The sequence below is a fragment of the Daldinia childiae genome (assembly GCF_008694065.1).
Source record: "Daldinia childiae strain JS-1345 chromosome Unknown Scaffold46, whole genome shotgun sequence".
Taxonomy (NCBI): domain Eukaryota; kingdom Fungi; phylum Ascomycota; class Sordariomycetes; order Xylariales; family Hypoxylaceae; genus Daldinia; species Daldinia childiae.
This window is the reverse complement of record NW_022984687.1, coordinates 1-19,411: the sequence shown is the minus strand read 5'-3', so window position 1 is coordinate 19,411 and position 19,411 is coordinate 1. Positions and strand designations below refer to the sequence as shown.

Here is a 19,411-nt window from a genome sequence, read left to right as displayed (position 1 = left end):
GATCTTAAAGGTAAAGCACACAACCTCTTACTTCGTTTTCCAGTAGTGAATCTGACAATATGCTGGAGGGACCGAAAAGCGAGACTCCTTAATCGCGATCGAGAAAAAATACCAGCAAGAATGGGAAAGCCAAAGACTTTTCAATGCTGACGCGCCATCAACGGCTGATATCCCTCTCCATTCTATCTCCGCCGCCGAGTTGCGAGAGAAATTCCCAAAATTCTTCGGAACAATTGCCTTCCCTTATACAAATGGGCGTCTCCATGTGGGCCATGCCTTTTCGTTCAGTAAGGTCGAATTCCATGTCGGCTACAATCGTATGAAGGGGATCAATGTCCTATGGCCGCAAGGATATCACTGTACTGGCTTGCCGATCAAAGCGTCCGCCGACAAGCTCGCCAAGGAGATCGGGATGTTCGGCCAGGAGTTCGAGAAGTACAAAGAGGAAGATGAGCCCGTAGCTCAGACAGTTGCCGCGCCGGCCCAGAGGGAGAGGGAGGATGTGACAAAATTTACCGCAAAGAAGGGCAAGGCTGCCGCGAAGGCCGTTAAAATGAAGTACCAATTTCAGATTATGCAAGCCATGGGCATTCCTGTCCAACAAATACACCTCTTCGCCGACCCGGCCTACTGGCTCGAGTATTTCCCACCTCTCTGCAAGCTCGATCTGAGCAACTTTGGAAGTAGGATCGATTGGCGCAGACAGTTTGTCACAACGGATGCTAATCCATACTTCGATGCATTTGTTCGTTGGCAGATGATCCGACTGAAGGAGTTGGATAAGATTAAGTTTGGAAAACGGCATACTATCTACTCAATTAAAGATGGGCAGCCCTGCATGGACCACGACCGCAGCGAAGGAGAGGGTGTTAACCCTCAATTATATGTGGCAATAAAGATGCGGGTACTCGACTTTGCCTCCAAGGCTCAAGAAATCCTACAAGGAAAGCTTCCCGATGGTGCTAAAGTATACTTGGTACCGGCAACCCTACGAGCGGAGACCATGTATGGACAAGTGGCTTGCTTCGTCTCGCCGAAGATTACCTATGGCGTCTACGAAGCCGCCCCTGGGGAATACTATGTGATGACAGAAAGAGGTGCCAAGAACATGGCCTACCAGGAAATATTCGCCCAAGAAGGTGTTATTAAGAAGGCAACCGAGATTGATGGCTCGGATCTCATTGGGTCACTGGTCAATGCCCCTCTTAGCTTCCACAAGGATGGAGTTCGTGTACTTCCCATGGATTCGATACTTGAGACCAAAGGTACTGGTGTAGTGACATGCGTGCCTTCGGATTCGCCCGATGATTATGCCACGATAACGGACTTGGCTAAAAAGGCGGACTATTACAAGATCCAGAAGGAGTGGGCGGAGCTCGATATTATCCCTATTATCCAGACGCCTACTTCTGACTTGCTCGCCCTGGAACTAGTCAAAAAGTTGAAGATTGCGTCTCCGAAGGATGTGAAGCAACTTAAAGAGGCTAAAGAGATAGCCTACAAGGAGGGTTTCTACCAGGGTCACATGTTAGTAGGAGACTTTAAAGGTGAAAAGGTAGCAGATGCCAAGCCCAAGGTTCGAGCTCAACTGATTGAAGCTGGCCTTGCCTTCGAATACGCAGAGCCTGAGAACAAAGTTGTCAGCAGGAGTGGCGATGAATGTACGGTCGCACTCATGGAACAGTATTATATCGACTACGGAGAGGATTCATGGCGCACAATCGCTACTAACTATGTCGAGAACAAGGATGGAGATGGTCTCAACACTTACTCGAGCGACGCGCGCAACGCATTCTTGGGAGTGCTTGATTGGCTCAAGCAATGGGCATGCGCCAGAACATACGGTCTCGGCTCAAAACTTCCATGGGCGCCTGAATTCCTAGTGGAAAGTCTAAGTGATTCGACTATTTATATGAGTTACTATACCGTCGCTCATTTCCTCCACAGTGACCTCTTCGGACGGGAGAAAGGCAGCGGCAACATTTCACCAGAACAAATGACTGACGAGGTTTGGGATTATATCTTTTGTCGCACGAGTCTGACCGATGATATCCTGGCCAAGTCGAAAATCCCCAAAGAGACCCTAGAGTCGATGCGCCGCGAATTCGAATACTTCTACCCCCTTGACCTGAGAGCGAGCGGCAAGGACCTAATCAACAACCACCTTACCTTTTTCCTATACAACCACATCGCACTATTCCCTAGGGAGTACTGGCCTAAGTCTATTCGAGTAAACGGGCATCTTCAGCTTAATGGTGAAAAGATGTCTAAGAGCACTGGCAATTTCATGACCCTCGATGATGGTAAGCCTGTGCCAAGTATTTGATATTCACAAACGTTGCTAACGAGGCTGCAGTGGTGAAGAAATTCGGCGCGGATGCGTCTCGTATTGCTCTTGCGGACGCTGGAGATACTATTCAAGATTCTAATTTCGTCGAGGACGTCGCCGATAACACTATGTAAGTCACCTGAATATCAACTGTATCTAATCGATAGACGAACTAATATGATGCTGTCACTAGTCTTCGACTGCACACTCTGAGGGAATGGTGCGAAGAGATGGCTAAGAGCCAGGATCTGCGAACGGAGCTAAATGACTTCGAAGATGCACTTTTTGATAACGAAATGAACACGCTACTGCAGGAGGCAAAGAATCATTACGAGGATACGAACTACAAGATGGCCCTGAAGTCGTGTTTCTATGACCTGATAAATGCAAAGGATGTGTACAGAGGAGCTTGTGTGGCGGCTGGAATCCCATTGAACAAGGAATTGGTGTTCAAGTACATGAGACTCCAAGCACTGTCTCTCGCCCCGATTGCACCGCACTGGGCCGAGTACATCTGGCTCGAGATACTTCACGAAACCCAGACGATACAGGTGGCCCGGTGGCCCGAAGTGCCAGAGGCTAATGCCGGCCTTAGCGCGGCCCGCGCCTACGTTCTCACGACACAGTCTAATATTACGTCGGCGGAGTCGGCACAGATAAAGAAGATGGCCAAGGGAAAGCAAATGAACTTCGACCCTAAGAAACCCAAGAAGCTGACGATTTTCATAACTCGAGAATTCCCCAAGTGGCAGAATGAGTGCATCGGTCTGATTAGGGAGACGTGGGATGAAGCGACCAAGACGCAGAAGTGCACCGACAAGGAGCTAAGCAGCCGCATTGCTAAGATAGGAAAGGTGAAGGAGGCAATGCCATTTGTGCAGCTCCTCAAGAAGAGGCTCCGTAACGGAGAGTCGATCGACGTTGTGGTGGAACGTAAATTGGACTTCGACGAGTCCAAGACTGTCACGGCCATGGTGCCCGGTCTAAAGAGAGCGGCAGGGCTATCAGATGTCAACGTCTTGTTAGTAACCGAGGGCAGCAAGACGGGAACCGACCTGGTACACGGCGGGGAGGTTGACATCAAGTCCCCGATTGCGGAACAGGCTGTCCCTGGTCAGCCGTCGTTTCTATTTGAGAACATTGAGGCATAGTTGAAAAGGGAATAAATAGATTCATGTTAAGTATGGATGAGATGAGGGAAGAAAATAAAAATACCATGAAGTCCTTATAGGATCAGATATCCTGGTGGATTTTAAATGTGTCAGTAGATAGGTTAGCTAATTCTCTCAGGTAGAAGAGTTAACGAAAATGAGACAGTAAAATACTTAAACCGAGGCTCGCAAATAGGTTACGTAGGTAGTGACAGTAATATGGTGTAGGGTTTTCAAGTTATCGGTAATAAGTGACGTTGTTTTTTAACCGAAGGCTCGGGGTATTAACATTGATGTGAGGTAAACAAGTATAAGTAAACTTAAGGGGGATACGTTTTTCTCTTCTTCTTCACTGGTTACTATATTCTTCTTACTCCACCAATAAGCGACATTCGCAAACTGTGCCGCCTTTGGACCGACCCCTCACGCTTTTCACCATCCTCACGAACGAATATGGCCAACAGCCCGTTAAAGATTGCCGTCATCCCAGGCGATGGTATTGGGACCGAAGTGATGCCATATGGCATCCGATGTCTCGAAGCGGCTGCGAAGGTGTTTGGTATCTCGTTGAGCTTCCAGACGTTTGATTTTGCTAGTTGCGACTTTTATAAGAAACATGGTGACATGTTGCCATCGGACTGGAAGGAGTCTCTTAGCGGGTTTGATGCTATCTACTTCGGCGCCGTTGGCATGCCGGATTTGGTGCCGGATGAGGTATCGTTGTGGGGGAGCTTGTTGAAGTTTAGACGCGAATTCGACCAATATATTAACCTTCGTCCGTGTCGACTGTTAGCTGGTGTTGATTGTCCTCGTATGTATTACGCTTCTATGAGTTACCTTTACAAGTTTTTATCATCACATTACTGTCTGATCTATTAACGCTATGAATAGTGGCCGGTCGGAAGCCTGGAGATATCGACTTCTGGATCGTGCGGGAAAATACGGAAGGCGAATATAGCAGCATCGGAGGAAAGATTTTCGAGGGGACGGACAGGGAGACAGTTATCCAAGAAACAGTAATGACACGCACCGGTATCGACAGAGTCCTTCGTTACGCATTTGACCTTGCGCAAAGCCGGCCGCGGAAGCGTCTTACAAGCGCGACTAAGAGCAATGGTATCAGCATCACTATGCCATACTGGGACTCCCGCGTCCGCGAGATGTCAAGCAAATACCCCGACGTCAACGTAGACAAATACCACATCGATATCCTAACTGCTCATTTCGTCCAGCGACCCCAAATCTTTGATGTCGTCGTCGGTAGTAACTTATTCGGCGACATCCTATCCGACCTCGGGCCAGCCTGTACGGGTACAATCGGGATTGCGCCGTCGGCCAACATCAACCCGGATCGGCGATTCCCGAGCCTGTTCGAGCCGGTGCACGGTAGTGCGCCCGATATCGCTGGCAAGGGGGTTGCGAACCCCGTCGGCATGATATGGGCGGGACAAATGCTGCTTCAGCATTTCGGATATCAGGATGCTGCTACGGCGGTCTTGCAGGCTATTGAGACGGTGCTCGCGCAGAGGGATCAGAGTGTTATTACGGCTGATATGGGCGGTAAGGGCACTACAAAAACTCTAGGAGATGCTATTGAGGCGGCAATCCTTGCGGCTAAGAAGTAGAGCGTATAGGTTTTATATCTTTATTACTGCGTTGCTGTCTCGTACTCATCGTCATACATATATATAAATAGGCATCTATTCGCATATTGATCTACCCTCTTCGATCTTTATTATAATAAGTCGAATATTTCCACCATCAAAGACGATTGTCATTCCCTTACTACTACTTAGGTATTTAGGATATTCGCTACCGAGTAAACCGAGCACCCTCAAGCTTAAATACCCGTGTACGCCTGCAGCGATAGCTTGTACGTCCCGCACGTAGTACTGACATCGACACAGTCTGCTGCCGCGCCGCCTTTTCCTTCGGTGACACACGTGTCGAGAATCGAGGCAGTCATCGTGTCCGCGATCCACTGCGAATCTTCCGAGAACACCTCCTGGTTCTTACCACCGCACACTCGACCAAGACAACCGCCCTCCCACCAGTTCAAGCAGAACCCTCCGGCTACTTTGATAGTGCCGTTATTGGCTCGGATGTCACCAATGACGGCCTGACAATCGGCTACTGAAGCTGTGGTGTCCTACAGCATAAAGTTAATTTCAGTGTGCGAAGAATTTAAGCAAGAAGGGAATTGACAAACATACCTCTAAGCAAGCACTGAAGCTTTCACCCGCGACCGTGGAAGTGCTGTGTACGGATGCAGCGTGGAAACCCTCAACATGCGCGCTATCGTCAAGCGTAAGGAATCCTTTAGGTCCAGTACCAGTGGCGCGCGACTCAACATAGGTCTCGACCTGGTTCGCGGCCGCGATATACGGACGATGCAGATTCGGCAAGCGTCTCGCGGACACGGCACAAAAGCTAGCTACAAGCGCAAAGGCCCGGATAGACAACTTGGACGGGAAAATCATTTTCAATTAGACCGCGACGGCGAATTTAACGAGCGAAACGCAGATAGGTCTGCAATAGGCGTGAGAAAAGGAGCGACTGAGAAGTAAAAGTAACGGTAAGGAATGAAGGACGCGGTATATACTATACAGGCATCTATATATACATGATCTTCACTTATCACTTAGTATAGTCAGTGAAGGATGAGACTAACCGTAACTATCCATAGTTTCCCCTGCGCATTGGCTTGTAGCCTTATAGCCTTATTACAGAGTATCTTACTATGTGGGTCATTCATAATAACAGGCTAGGTTAGGTTGAACTAGGAAATTTGATGGTATTCGCGGTGTTAGTATGGATTATGAAGACCCATAGTCCCCAGGTTCGCGCTACAGGGGTAACAAAGAATCCCTGACAAATTACTGATATGAAGTGATGACGATATGTGTATTGCTATATGGACAATTCACCGCCACGGCCTCCCTGTTCCTCGAAACTTCTCAGCACACAGATAATACGGGCATGGATATCACGTATTCTGAATTGAAGCCTGGCGTATATCACATAGTCGAGTAGTATTCCAGACTAGAATGGGCCTTTCTCTGTCTTGTTTCCGATGTGGTTGAAGCAACCTAGAACACCGTCGTGATTCCAGATAACACGATCTAGATAATGGGTTAGTACTATTAATACTGTTATTGATATAAGATGGACAATCGTACTGAGATCGTAGGCAGATGAGGCGAAACGGCCTTGTCCATTGAGGCAATCACAAGTCAGGATGAAGTCGACGTTGCTCCCGCGAACCGCGCAGTTGCCGCAGGTAGACCAGTAGCTTCCACTATCCAATATTCATGTTAACAAGCTAAGAAAGATGTGAGACAGGGATAAGGTCTCATACCTGACGTATGGGTAGAGCTTGCCACCGTAGTTGGTAAGGCAGACGTTGGTGTCGAGCCTTTACGAAGTCTCCGAGTTAGTAGATGTAATCTAAATGACATCCTATTAGCGAAAACTTACCAAGTCCAGTCGTAGCTGTACTCGGCCCAGTTGTTGTTGTTGCAGTACATTCCAAGGTAATTGTCTGACATGAAGCCAGTCTGCCAGGTGCAGTTGGAAACGAAGCCTTGAGCATTGGCTACTCGAGCAGCAGCTCCAAGTACCACCGCAGTGACGGTAGTAAAGAACTTCATCGTGTTCGTAATATAGTCTTGTTATGCCTTTGATTGGTTTTGGCGATCTTTTCACAAGAAGTAAAAGAGTCACAGTTCCCGAGTTATGAGAAGTGACTAGCATAAACAGCGAGGAGGACAGGTGCGGATGGAGAAAAAGGCAATGCGACTGAGAGTGATGAGAGAGTGACTCAGTTAGATTATGATGTGTTGCCTAGAAAAAAGAGGGTTGTGCACCTGTTGTCAGTCGCGTATATACGCGCTCTACGCGCGTGCTTGGTAGATGATGAGAGGAAGACTACATGTGGTTTACTGTTCGGATACGATGTTTTAGTTAAGGGGGTTTGAGATGCACCTAAAGCCATATGTAACTGCCTCCTGTAAGCTTTCATCTCAAACCACACCAATGCGATATAGACATCCTAATTGTAAGTAAGGTCACACTTTCCTCACAAAACAGCAAACTCTAGCGTATTAGGAGGTACATAGCATGTCAGGGTAACGCACCTGCCCAAATACATCATCCCCCTATCTACTACCTGAACACCTTCTATGCGAGATAACCGTGTTAACCATGTTACCTATGTTTTACCAATAAGTTGCGTATAAATTAAGTTTATATATCTTGGTACGGAATAATTTATTGTGTTTTGGACCAAGGTCTGACGTTCGTGTAAGCGGCGCGAGAGCCTTCACACAAGTTCGGATAAGCTCTCCGGTGTGTTCTATGCTGTGCATCCTATGTTGTGTATCACGAAAAGGCTCATGAATTTTAACTACAATAGTACGAAATAAGAACATTCTCATAGCTTTAAGACCACCAAATTGTTACACATATTAAAACCATATCTTGTGGCTGATAGGGGGTTTCTACCTTAGACATCTACAAGTGAGATGGCCGAAGTGGGACTTACTCTATTATGAAGAAATATGATAAATACTGACATTTTAATGTTAATATTAATAAGAGCCGTAATATTCTGTAACCGGGTGAGTCATACCGAAAAAAAACCTCAAGACCCGTGCTGTTAACGCAAATTCCGGCTCCGAAAGGTGTTAGAGACGCCATTCCATCGGAGGTCCAACCGGAGGGCGCAATGAACGACAATATCAGCCAAATATCTACTCGGCCTAGCAGTAAATTCTCAATTAACTATGGCTCATAATGAATCAGGATGGTTCATTTTGCATCGCCGCGTCGTCGTCGTCGTCGTCGTCGTCATCATCATATATGTCATCCGGCGAGCTGGAAAGGGGAGTTGCTTTGTGGATATACCAATCCTCTCCATAGAACGCCGACTTTCATTGGTTGGCTTGTGTGCGTAACACCTGATTAAGGTATCCCCAACGGCTGGTATCACTTGGTAGTACGATACCCCATTTATCCGGCTTTCGTGAGGTTAATCGACCCAGAAGCTATGTATCTATCCGTACATTAGCGCACTTACACGGTAATGCGATATCCACTCATCTCAATCACACCCATAGGCAATCCGGGTCTTCTCAAGTAGGCAATACTCCGTATTAACTATGTATGTTCTCGGGAAGCCTTTGCTTAAAACGGCGCTCGCCGGAGGCACGAGGTTCGCCCGGTCCACACGCCGACTCCAGACTATAAAATATTTGGCGACCCCGCCGTTACCTTCAGTCCTATTCCAACCTACTAATCATCTTAGATTTCTTCATACTTCGCCTAAAACTACGTCGCCTATCATGGAGAAATTCGAAACCGAACCGGCCAACAGCTGGCTTGGCCATAGAGGTGCTGCTGCTTTTGACCTTAGAAGTAAGTTGTTGCCCCTTTAACCAGCTTCTTATACACTTATCTCTCATGCACATATAGGCGATACCATGACAACTCCAACTCAAGCTATGTTATTTGCCATTCAGAAAACGACGTTGCTGGATGATGTATTTCAAGAAGACCCGACCACCATAGACCTGGAGGCGCACGTGGCTTCATTAACAGGCAAAGAGGCTGGTCTATTTGTCCTTTCTGGTACGATGGGAAATCAAATCGCTTTACGTACCTTGCTCACTCAGCCTCCTCACGGCGTGCTGACTGACCACCGTTCTCACATTATCCAATACGAAGCTGGAGGGTAAACGCCATCGTCTGCTGCTATATCCTCCCTGGGGCTGACTATTGCAATACACAGTGTTGCATCTCTATCCGGTGCCATGATCAAGGCCGTAGTACCCAGCAACGGTAATTATCTAACTCTAGAGGACGTCCAGTCCAACGTCACACTCGGGGACGAAGTGCACTCCTGTCCGACGCGCGTCATCAGCCTTGAAAATTCGCTAGCCGGCCTAGTCACGCCCCTAGATGAGGTTCGCAGGATCTCGGAGTTTGCGCGGGAGCACGGCATACTTATGCACTGCGACGGTGCCAGGCTATGGGAGGTAGTCGCCTCCGGCAGCGGGTCGCTGCAGGACTTCTGCCAATACTTCGACACCGTCTCCCTGTGCTTTTCTAAGGGTTTAGGTGCTCCAATCGGAAGTATAATCGTCGGTAGTAAGCCACTCATAAAGCACGCAAGATGGGTACGCAAGGCTCTCGGCGGCGGTCTACGTCAATCCGGTGTCGTCACGGCCGCGGCTAGGGTAGCAGTCGACGTGACCTTCGGGAAAGGACCCAACGGTGAGGGTGGACTACTACAAGACACACACGCGACGGCCAAGCGCGTGGAGAAGATGTGGGCGGATCTAGGTGGCAAGGTAGATGTTCCCGTCCAGACGAACATGGTCTGGCTTGACTTAAAATCCCTAAACACCACCCCGTCCAGATTTGTTGAGTTAGGTCAACAAGCTAGCTTGAAACTGAATGGTAATCGTATTATAATACACTACCAGGTTGGTGAGGAAGCTCTCCAGAGATTGGCTAATGTCTTTGAGAAAATCGCTGCTGAGAAAGGGGTTAGCCATTCTAACGGATCTCGTAAGACGACGGAAGACCTAGGTCCTTACGGAAGTAATCCTTAATGTAATGGGGCGGACTGGAGAAGGAAGTTTTGCGATCTTCGATTAGCTAGATTATCTTAACTGCGAATTTCTCAAATAACATCTCTCTGTATGAGGTGCGTACCAAGCTAAAATTTCATATCCTTTAGAATTGTATCTTCAAGTACGTCAGTCGCGAAAGAATAAATACTAGCAAACACACAGAACAGTGCTCAAAAACATCACTGCCATGTAAAATGCCAAAACCCTATGAGCTCTGGTGATCTGCGCACGAGTCGTGCGATGGGAATAGATACGTTTGATAGTATAAGAGTCAACAGGAGAAAATTTCGCCCTGCTCTTCTTCTCGAGAACAACGCCTGAAAATCTTAGAAATTACCCAGCTTTCTTCAGCGGGCCATACATCTCTCAGCATCACACCTTTTCTCAAAACTTCAGGCTATCTAGATCTGGCTTTCTTGCCATCCGCGATCTGCTCCTCAACGCCTCCCTAACCTACTTGTGCAGAGGATGCCGTTATATACAACGCACATGGGTATTCTTAAGAGCCTACTCCTTTTTAGAGTGCTCTTCATATACGGTAGCCCAGATATTGACACGGTCCTCCCGCACTTTGTACCCTAGCGCCAAACTACTCCGACACAAGGCAGTATTCTTCTTTTCGATACTGGCTCATAATCGGGGGTATTATGTGTAAAATGGCAGTTTGTAAACAAGAGACACAACCTGGCTCCTAATCATCACGCCACTGGAAAGGTACTTTGCTGCTTTTGTTGGATAGATGCTGTCACCGAACGCCGAGCAAGTTAAAACGATTCGAATCATAACCGTGTAGCCTGCCTCCGGTTTTACTTTCCTCTCCTTATGTCTTTTTGCCGAAAATCGCCCGACTTTTTGACTTGCTTCGGCCGCGCTTCGATTTCGGACTGCCAACATCATCGCTATATTTCGCCTTGTGTATCCTATAATATGAGATTAGTCAAAGGAATTGCGCCACCCGGCCGAAAGAAAACTAACCAGCTATTTCCTGGCATACTCATGCCCTTCGCCTCCGCCATACGGTAAAACTTGGCGCTTTTCTTAAGGTCTTTCTTGCAGCCTACGCCTTTAGCATAACAGAAGCCGGCCTCGGCAAGAGCATCAACATCACCCCAACCTATCAAATTTGTTAGATCACGCCTCAAATATTTTCCTCGTGGTTTAACTCACTGCCGGCAATCTCGAAGCACCTCAAAGCGAGTGCTTTATCCTGCTCGATTCCCCAACCATTCATATGGCTGACACCCAACTCGTAGATGCTTAGCGCAAATTGGGCCTTGCGGGTTTTATGATCCATAAAATCTACTGTTTTACCCTCCTTGGCGTGATCCTCGTCTTCCGCAATTTCGGCGCTCACAACATCGGCAGCCTTCCGTAGCCACTCGACACCTTCTCGTTGGTTCGCTCGCATACCCCATCCGTGTCTGCAAGCTAACGCATACAGCAGCATACCAGTTGGGTCACCGGCACGCGCAGCAAATCGCAGGTGATAGGTAGATTCTTTTACAGAGCCTTCTTCGTGACACTTAATGCCCTTTGCTAAATGCTCTTCCGCACTCATTTCAGAGGTTGTAGGCGCATGAGAATGCTGTGACCTCGGTGGCCTGATGGTACTAGCCGAGTCACTTGTGGATACTGACATTGGCGTTCGCCCTCGACCTTGGTCATGGAGTGGAGATGTAGGGTGCGCCCTCTAGGCACATCCTCAGATGGTCTAGTCGTGTCAGTTGAGGGACGACTTGGGTCGGGTGACGGCTGTCTCCCTTCTAAAGACATTTCGTTGGAAAGTTTACTTCGTTCGATGGATGGGCGTCCTAGGAGAGAATCGGTTGCGTGTTGGCCTTCTTGCGTTCTCGACGACGAACTCGAAGGCCTAGTAGGAGGCGAGGGTGGCGCTTGACCACTCCTCTGCGGCTCATTGTCGCGGAAAATAACCGAGTTGCGCTGTAATGACTTACCCCTCGGCAGTGCGTATTTAGAATATATATATGAAGGAGCGCCTTTCCGTCCTCCGTGAAATGACTGTCTAAGAAGGCCTCGCTGTGCATGCTAACTGGGGTGTGTGCAGTCTCATCGGCAAGTACGAAGGATTGGCTATCCGACGAAGCTTGTCGGGTTGGTGGATCTAGGCCTGGCGTGCCAGTCCGGCTGAGCGGACGAGAAAAGTTGAAAGCAGGACGTGGCAAAGGCGCAGAAGCTTCGGAACTAATCGAAGGAGACCTTTGGTAGTGGGCAATTGGCGACGCAAGACCCGGCCCCGAGAAACTACTCCCTGATGAAAGCTTTCGGGATGGCTGTGAATAGAAAGAAGCACTCAAGGTATCGTCATTATTGGCATCCAAAGGTGCAGACATTTATACTTGAAGAGCGCTTGGGGAAGAGTAGTCCTAGGCGGAAACCAAAACCGGCAGATTCATGCGAGGTCGTTTTGGTGAGCTTGTCTGGAGATGATGGAAAGCGGGTACTAGTGGCGAAAGCTCTCTGGGTTCGATATCATGCTCTGCTGGTTTATGGTCCGTTGCCTTATCCGCTACACTTTCCAAATCACCAGGTGATTCTTCTCGCCGCGCACCATACATCCCTTCATCCTCCTGGAGCTTTTCAAGGTGTCGACCGCGCGCGTTTTCGAGAAATGGGTTTGGAGGCACCGGGATCGATTGATCGGTGGGAGTGGAGGTCGATGGGACTCATTCGAGGGTTGCATCGAAACAGGCCGCTCTGAAGGCGATTCCACCTCTGTAGTCAAACCAAGCCCGGTATTTTGCTGGGGGGTCTCGGGTCGTTCCTCAGACGAGTCGTAGGACATAGAACGAAAGTATTCGGAACGACCTTGAACAATTAACGGGCTTTCTGTTGTCAACGGGGGCAGACGGCTCATTCGTCTCCCAGTTTTGGCGCTGTCCTCGAGCTGCTTGGCAAGCAAGCGGCTCTGAGCAGCGAAGGCATCAAGGGGGGATAAGGCGGGAGGAACCTCCCCAGCGACATGTAATCGCGGTGATCTTAGAGGACGGGAGGCACTACTGTTGACCGAGGCCGAGGAATCGGCCCTGAGGTCGATGAAATTAGGCCTGTTGGCCATAGTAAGGCGAAAATTATCGAAATTGGTATCAAAATGGATGTTCAGTAAATGTAATTGACCTCGAGACGAATCGTAGTGTTGGATCTCCCGATCCGCCTGGAGACCAGGCGACTAGAGCGGATTCAGGTGGTAACCGAATGCCGAGGAGGCGCAGTCCCCAATCCAACGGAATATTTAATAAGTGTTCGTAAGTCGAAAACGAAGCTTGTGAAGGCGATACCCCTGGAGCGCATAAAACATTAAGTTGGCTTTGTAGGTCCACCTAGAGAATGGTATGCGACAGGAATGTAGGATCGGCGTATTTAGAGGATCGAAGTAAGCGTGAACAGGAGTTTATTGTTTAGGTCGTTGGGGTTGCAATGCACTATAGGTAGGTTTGCGAAGAAATAAATACTGTCTTCTTTTCGATACTGCGTAATATGTACGTAGGTGGTAGGGAGGCATACAATCAGATGGAAAGTTGACGAAAGGGGTGAAGGAAAGAGATTGGGAAAAGTGATAGGTACGAATAATAACCAAGTTAGTAGGTTAGGTGTAGGTGTAGATGCAAAGAACGGACGATGAAATGAATCACCAAAGGAGTACCTGGCTTTAACAGCAGGGTCACAGAGAATAGGAATAGACAAGTGAATCTTTACTTTGTCAGCAAAAATACGTGTACGATAGTTGAGGAGAAGGTGAACAATCAAAGGTTTAATTTTGAGATTACCCCGGGGTTCAATCGTCAGAAGGAGAGGGTCGAAAGAGCCAGGAAGCCAGGAGCCAGCCAGATTGCTTCTACGTACTGCGAAAGGTACCTACGTAGTACAGTGTAAGAAGGGACTTACCGAACCCCTACCACTACTATTTAGGTTAGTACATAACCGTACAAACGGCCGGGTAACCCCTACTGCCCCTACTGTCTGCCACACGGTCTCCCGAAATGAAAGTAATCCGGGGGCAGCCATTCCTTATTGGGTGAATTAGTGAGTTGACATAGGAACTTGAATTAGCTAATATGTAATGCATCCTGCATCCTGCATGACAGGTCAATTCAATATGTGGTTACAAAATTTGGTACATACATGTACTGTGCAATAAATTCAATTTGATGTATCTATTCAAATATTTGCGTATATCAAAATAGTTTCCTATATTAGGTACCTACCTAGAACAAGAAGTATGGTAACGCCATGCATACATGTAAATAAGAAATAGGCAGTTCGTATTAACTAATGTTTATGTTAAAACTAAGCCCCTAACATCGCCTTCTAGCTCGCAAATATATCCCAACTACGTAAGTACGCAGCAATTGGAAACAAATCGCATACGAATCCAAGTCTCAGCTTTAAAAGAGTGGAAAATGGATCTCGAGTTGGTTACCCCTTGACGCCATTGCCTGGACTGGTCCTTGTGGGTCTTAAAAGCCACTTGCAGTAAAATGATGTGGCATTGTTCTCCAAATATGGCTAGTGAATTATAGGAGTATTGATCTTGGCCAATCATCTAGACCCAGCCAGATATAGATGTACATGAAGATACGAGAATATTAAGTTTGCTCTCCCAGGCTCGGCACCAACCAGTTATGCTAACAGGTAGAGAGATCCCGCCGTTAGACCGTGCGGCCATGCAAGATTTTCAATATCTCATAAGCCACCAACCAACCAACCAACCAACCAACCAACCAGCTACGTATATTGTACCTTACCTATGTACTAACATTTAAATTCAGGGACAATTACATAATGTGCCCAGTACCTGGTTCAGCTGATTCTTCGGGAGATTGACGTCAAGGGGTAAAGCTGTTCGGCGAATAAAAATATAAGCCTTCACTAAAAAAAGATTATATGCACACGTGCGGACATATTATATGTAAAGAATCGAAATGTCAGCATACCAAATACGTATATTAGGACAAAAGAACAGTTAGGAGTCTAGCCAAGGGTGACAATAATACATAATAGCTGTCTGATGTAACTTGGTATAAAAGTATAGGTACCTAATTATTGTCACTTTTCCACGTAGGTAGTGTCTTAAAGGTCGTGTGCTATTTAAAGGTGTTTATCTAAGCCACCCACTAGAGTAACGGTCTTCTGCATAGTACAACTTAAAGTACTATATCGAGAACAGTCAAACGAGGTCCTTTTACATATGTACAAAAAGCAAAAACACTGGAGGCCACCCCGAGGGGCGACACAATCCTTAAATATTAAAGAAGAACACGGGGGGGGAAGAGGGGAAAAAGGAAAAAAAAAAGGAGAAAAAAGGAAGAAAAGAAGGAAGAAAAGGAGAAAGGAAGAAAGGAAGAGGGGAGGAGGGGGAGAGGGAAGGAGAGAGGGGGAGGGAAAAGGGAAAAAGAGGGGAAAAGAGGGGAGAGAAGAGGGAGGAGGAGGAGGAGGGGGGGAAAAAAAGGAAAGAAAAGGAAAAAGGCGGAGAGAAAGAAGGAAGAAAGAGGGAAAAAAGAGAAAGAAGAAAGAAAGGGGAAAAGAGGAGAGGAGGGGAAAAGAAGAGGAAAGAAAGAAGAGAGGAAAGGAGGAGAGAGGAGGAAAAGAACGGGAGGGAGGGAGAGGGGGGAAAAGAGAAAGGGGGGGAGGAAGGGAAAAGGGGAGAGGAGGGAGGGAAGAAGAGGGGGAGGGGGAGGGGAAGGGGAGAGGAGAAGAAGGGGAGGGAAGGGGGGAAAAAAAAGGAAAAAAAGGGAAGAAAGGGAAGAAAAGGAGAGAAGGAGAGGAAAGAGAGGGGGAGGGGAAGAGAGAAAAGAAGGGAAGAAGGGGAGAAAAGGGGAGGAAAAGAAAAGAAAAGAGGGGGAGAAAGGAAAAGAAGAGGAGAGGGGGGGAGGAGGGGGAAGGAAAGAGGAAGGGAGAGGAGAGAAAGAAGAAAGGGGAGGGAAGGGGAAGGGAAGGGGAGGAGGAAGGAGGGAAAGAAAGAAAAGAAGAAAGAGGGGAAAGGGGAGAGAGAAGAGGGAGGGGGGAGGGGGGAGGAAGGAGGGGAAGAAGGGGGGAGAAGAAGCGGGGAGGAGAGGGAAGAGAAAGAAGAAAGGGGAGGGGAAAGAAAAAGAGAGAGAAAAGGAGGGGGGGAGGGAAAAGGAGAAAAAGAAAAGGAAAAACGGGGGAAGGGAGGGGAGAAAAAGGGAAGGAGAGAGAGAGGGCAGAGAGGGAGGAAGGGAAAAGAAAGGAGGGAGAGAAGAGGGAAGAGGGGGGGAGGAACGGAGGGAGAAGGGGAAAGGAGGAAAAGGAAGGAAGGAAAAAAGAAGGGAGAAAGGGGGGAGGGAGAGAAAGGGGGGAAAAGAGGGAAAAGAAGAGAAAGAAGGGGAAAGAAAGAAGGAGAGGAGGAGAAAAAGAGAAGAAAAAAAGAGGGGGAGAGGGGAGGGGAAAGGAGAGGGGAAGAAAAAGGGGGAGGAGGAAGGGGGAGGAGGGGGGAGGAGGGAGAGGAGGAAAGAAGGAAGGGAGGAAGAAGAGGGGGGGAGAGGAGCGAAGGAGAGAGGAGAGGGGAAAAAAACGGGGAGGGAGAGAGGGGAAGGGAGGGGGGGGAAAAAAAAAGGAGAGGAGGAGAAAGGGCGGAAGAAAGAGAGGAGAAGGAGGGGAGGCGGGGAAGGAAGAAGAGAGGGGGAAAAGAGGAGGGGGGAGAGGGGGAAGGAAGGAAGGGGAGGAGAAGGGGAAGGAGGGGAAAGGAGGGGGGGAGGGCAGGAGGAGGAGGAGAAGGGGAGGGAGGGGGAGGGAGGGGGGAGGAGGGGAGGGGAGGGAAGAGAGAGGAAAGGGGGAGAAAAGGAGAGGAAAACAGGGAGGGAAGAGAAGAAAGAAAGAAGAAAAGAGGGGGGGGGAAAGGAGAAGAAAAGGGAGGAGGGGGGAGAGGGGGGAGAGGGGGGAGAGGGAGGAGAGGGGCGAGAGGGAGGAGAGGGAGGAAGGGGAGGGAGGGAGGAGGAGAGGGGAGGGGAGGGGAGGGGGGGGAGGGGAGGGGGGAGGAGGGGGGAGGAGGAGGAGGAGAAGGAGAAAGAGGAGGAGAAGAAGAAGGAGGAGAAGAAGGGGGAGGGAAAAGGAGAAAGAAGGGGAAGAAAAGAAAAGAAAAAAAACGAAGGAAGGAAAAGCCAAGGAAAGGAAAGGAAAAGGAAAAAAAGAGAGAGAAGAGAAAAGAAAGGGAGGAAAAGGAAGAAAGGGTAAAAGAGAAAGCGAGAAAGGGGGACGGGGAAGAGAGGAAAAAGCGGGGAAGAGAAAAGGGGAAAGAAGAGAAAGGAGGGGAAAGGAAGAAGGAGAGGAGAGAAGAAAAAAAAAAGGGAGAGGGGAAGAAAAAGGGAGGGGAAAGGGGAAGGAGGGGGGAGGAGGGAGAGGAGGAAAAAGAGGAAGGGAGGAAGAAGAGGGGGGAGAGGGGGAGGAAAGAAGGGGAAGGAAAAGGAAGAAAGGAGGGAAAGAAAGGAAAAAACAGAAGAAGAGAAGGGGGGGGAGGGAGAGAGGGAGGAAGGACGGGAGGAAGGGGGAGAAGAAAGGAAAGAGGAGGAGGGGAGGAGGGGGAGGGGAAGAAGGGAGGGGGAAAAGGGAAGGGAGGAAGGGAAGAAGGGAGGGGGAAGGAGGGGAAAGCGGGGGAAAAAGGAAAGGGAGAGGAGGAGAGGAGAGGAGGGGAAGGGAAGAAGAAGGGAAGCGGAGAAACGGAGAGGGAAAGGAAAAAAGGGGGGAAGAGAGAGAGGGGGAGGGGAGGGAGGGGGAGGAGGGAGGGAAAGAAAAGAGAGGGAAAAGAAAAGGGAGGAGGGAGAGGAAAGAAAAGAAAAAGGAGGAGAAAAAAGAGAAAAGAGAAAAGAGAAAAGAAAAGAGAAGAAGAAAAAAAAGAGGAAAGGAAGAGGAAAAAAGAGGGGAGGGAAGGAAGAAGGAGAGGAGGGAAGGAGAAGGAAGGGGAGAGAAAGGGGAGAGAAAGAGGGAGGGAGGGGGAGAGAAAGGGAGGAAAGGGGAGAGAGAGGGGGAGGGGAGAAGAGGGAAAGGAAAGAGAAGGAGAGAAGGAAACAAAAAGAAGAGAAGAAAAGAGAGAAAGGGGAGAGGAGAAGGAAAGGAAAGGAAAGGAAAGGAAAGAAAAGGAGAAAAGGAAAGAGAAACGAAAAAGAGGAAGAAAAAAGAGGAGAAAAAGGAGAAGAGAGAGGGAAAGAAAAGAAAGAGAAAGAGAAAAAAAAGAGGAAGAAAAGGAGAGAAGGGGAGGGAGAGGGAAGGGAGGGAAGGGAAAGGGGGGGGAGGAGGGAAAGAAAACGGGGGAGAGGAGGAAGGGAAGAGGAAGGAGGAGAAAGAGGAGAGAAAGAAGGGAGAAAGAGAGAAAGGAACAAAGGGGGAAAAAGGAGAGGAGGGGAAGGGAGGAAAAGGAAGGGAGGAAGGGGAGGGAGGAGAGAGGAGAGAAGGAGAAAGAAAGGGGAAAAAAAAAGGAGAGGGAAAGAAGGGAAGGGGGAAAAGGGAGGGAAAAAAGGAAAAGGAGAGGAGGAAAGGGAGAAGAAAGAGAGGAGAAGAGGGAAAAAAAGGAAAGAGAGGGGGAGGGAAGAAAAGAAAGAAAGGAAAGAGAGAGAGAGGGGGGGAAGGGGAGGAGAAAGGAGGAGGGAGGAGAGGGAGGAGAGGGAGGAGAGGGAGGAGAGGGAGGAGAGGGAGGAGAGGGAGGAGAGGGAGGAGAGAGGAGAGGAGGAGGAGAGGAGGAGGGAGGGAGGAGGGAACGGGGGGGAGGGGGGGGGGAGGGGGGGGAGGGAAGGAGAAGGAGGAGGAGAAAAAGAAGAAGGAGGAAGGGGGGGAAGGAAAGGGAGAAGAAGGAGAACCAAAGGGAAGAAAAGCAAGAAGGAAAAGAAAAAGAAAAAAAGGAAGAAAAGGGAGAGAAGGAAGAAAGGGAGAAGAAGAGAAGGGAATTGGGGGAAAAAAAAAAGGGAAAGGGAAGAAGAGGGGAGAAGGAGGTGGAGAGAAGAGAGAAAAGGTAAAATCATAATTATTATATAATAGTTATATGATTTTTTTTTCAAATTATTGTTTTTATAATCATTTTTTAATTTATTTAATATAAAACAAAAAAATATAAAATAAATAAAATTAATAAAATTTAATATAATGAAATAATATACAATCTTTTAATTTATATAATTATTAATTATTTTATTATTTTTTATAATAATATTTAATTTATTAAATATTAATAATATATATAAATTTAATTAAATATTTTAAAATATTATAAAATAATAATAAAATAATTAAAATATATTAAAATATAAATAATATATTTATAAATATTTTTA

At 47.9% G+C, this 19,411-nt stretch overlaps 6 protein-coding genes across 6 annotated transcripts; 3 read left to right on the top strand and 3 right to left on the bottom strand.

Moving 5' to 3' along the window:
* Positions 1–68: 68 nt before the first annotated feature.
* GL218_09581 (Leucine-tRNA ligase, cytoplasmic) lies at positions 69–3,480 on the top strand (the record flags this gene model as incomplete). The annotated part of the gene is made up of 3 exons (XM_033586415.1): positions 69–2,303; positions 2,357–2,459; positions 2,523–3,480. Coding segments are annotated over 3 exons (3,296 nt in total), but the record flags the coding sequence as incomplete, so codon positions are not given.
* A 453-nt stretch (positions 3,481–3,933) lies between these two features.
* GL218_09580 (D-malate dehydrogenase [decarboxylating]) lies at positions 3,934–5,105 on the top strand (the record flags this gene model as incomplete). The annotated part of the gene is made up of 2 exons (XM_033586414.1): positions 3,934–4,291; positions 4,372–5,105. 2 exons carry the CDS (start codon positions 3,934–3,936, stop codon positions 5,103–5,105), a joined length of 1,092 nt encoding a protein of 363 aa, XP_033435051.1.
* Positions 5,106–5,320: 215 nt separating this feature from the next.
* Positions 5,321–7,130, bottom strand: GL218_09579 (uncharacterized protein; the record flags this gene model as incomplete). The annotated part of the gene is made up of 5 exons (XM_033586413.1): positions 5,321–5,629; positions 5,694–5,914; positions 6,660–6,778; positions 6,839–6,895; positions 6,958–7,130. 5 exons carry the CDS (start codon positions 7,128–7,130, stop codon positions 5,321–5,323), a joined length of 879 nt encoding a protein of 292 aa, XP_033435049.1.
* Positions 7,131–8,822: 1,692 nt separating this feature from the next.
* Positions 8,823–10,094, top strand: GL218_09578 (Alanine racemase TOXG; the record flags this gene model as incomplete). Its single annotated transcript, XM_033586412.1, has 3 exons — positions 8,823–8,895; positions 8,953–9,211; positions 9,269–10,094. The coding sequence occupies 3 exons, from the start codon at positions 8,823–8,825 to the stop codon at positions 10,092–10,094; spliced, it is 1,158 nt and encodes a 385-aa protein (XP_033435050.1).
* Positions 10,095–10,935: 841 nt separating this feature from the next.
* GL218_09577 (Protein DSF2) lies at positions 10,936–11,673 on the bottom strand (the record flags this gene model as incomplete). Its single annotated transcript, XM_033586411.1, has 3 exons — positions 10,936–11,035; positions 11,091–11,229; positions 11,283–11,673. 3 exons carry the CDS (start codon positions 11,671–11,673, stop codon positions 10,936–10,938), a joined length of 630 nt encoding a protein of 209 aa, XP_033435047.1.
* A 969-nt stretch (positions 11,674–12,642) lies between these two features.
* Positions 12,643–13,191, bottom strand: GL218_09576 (uncharacterized protein; the record flags this gene model as incomplete). The annotated part of the gene is made up of 1 exon (XM_033586410.1): positions 12,643–13,191. The coding sequence occupies one exon, from the start codon at positions 13,189–13,191 to the stop codon at positions 12,643–12,645; it is 549 nt and encodes a 182-aa protein (XP_033435048.1).
* Between the last annotated feature and the right edge of the window lie 6,220 nt (positions 13,192–19,411).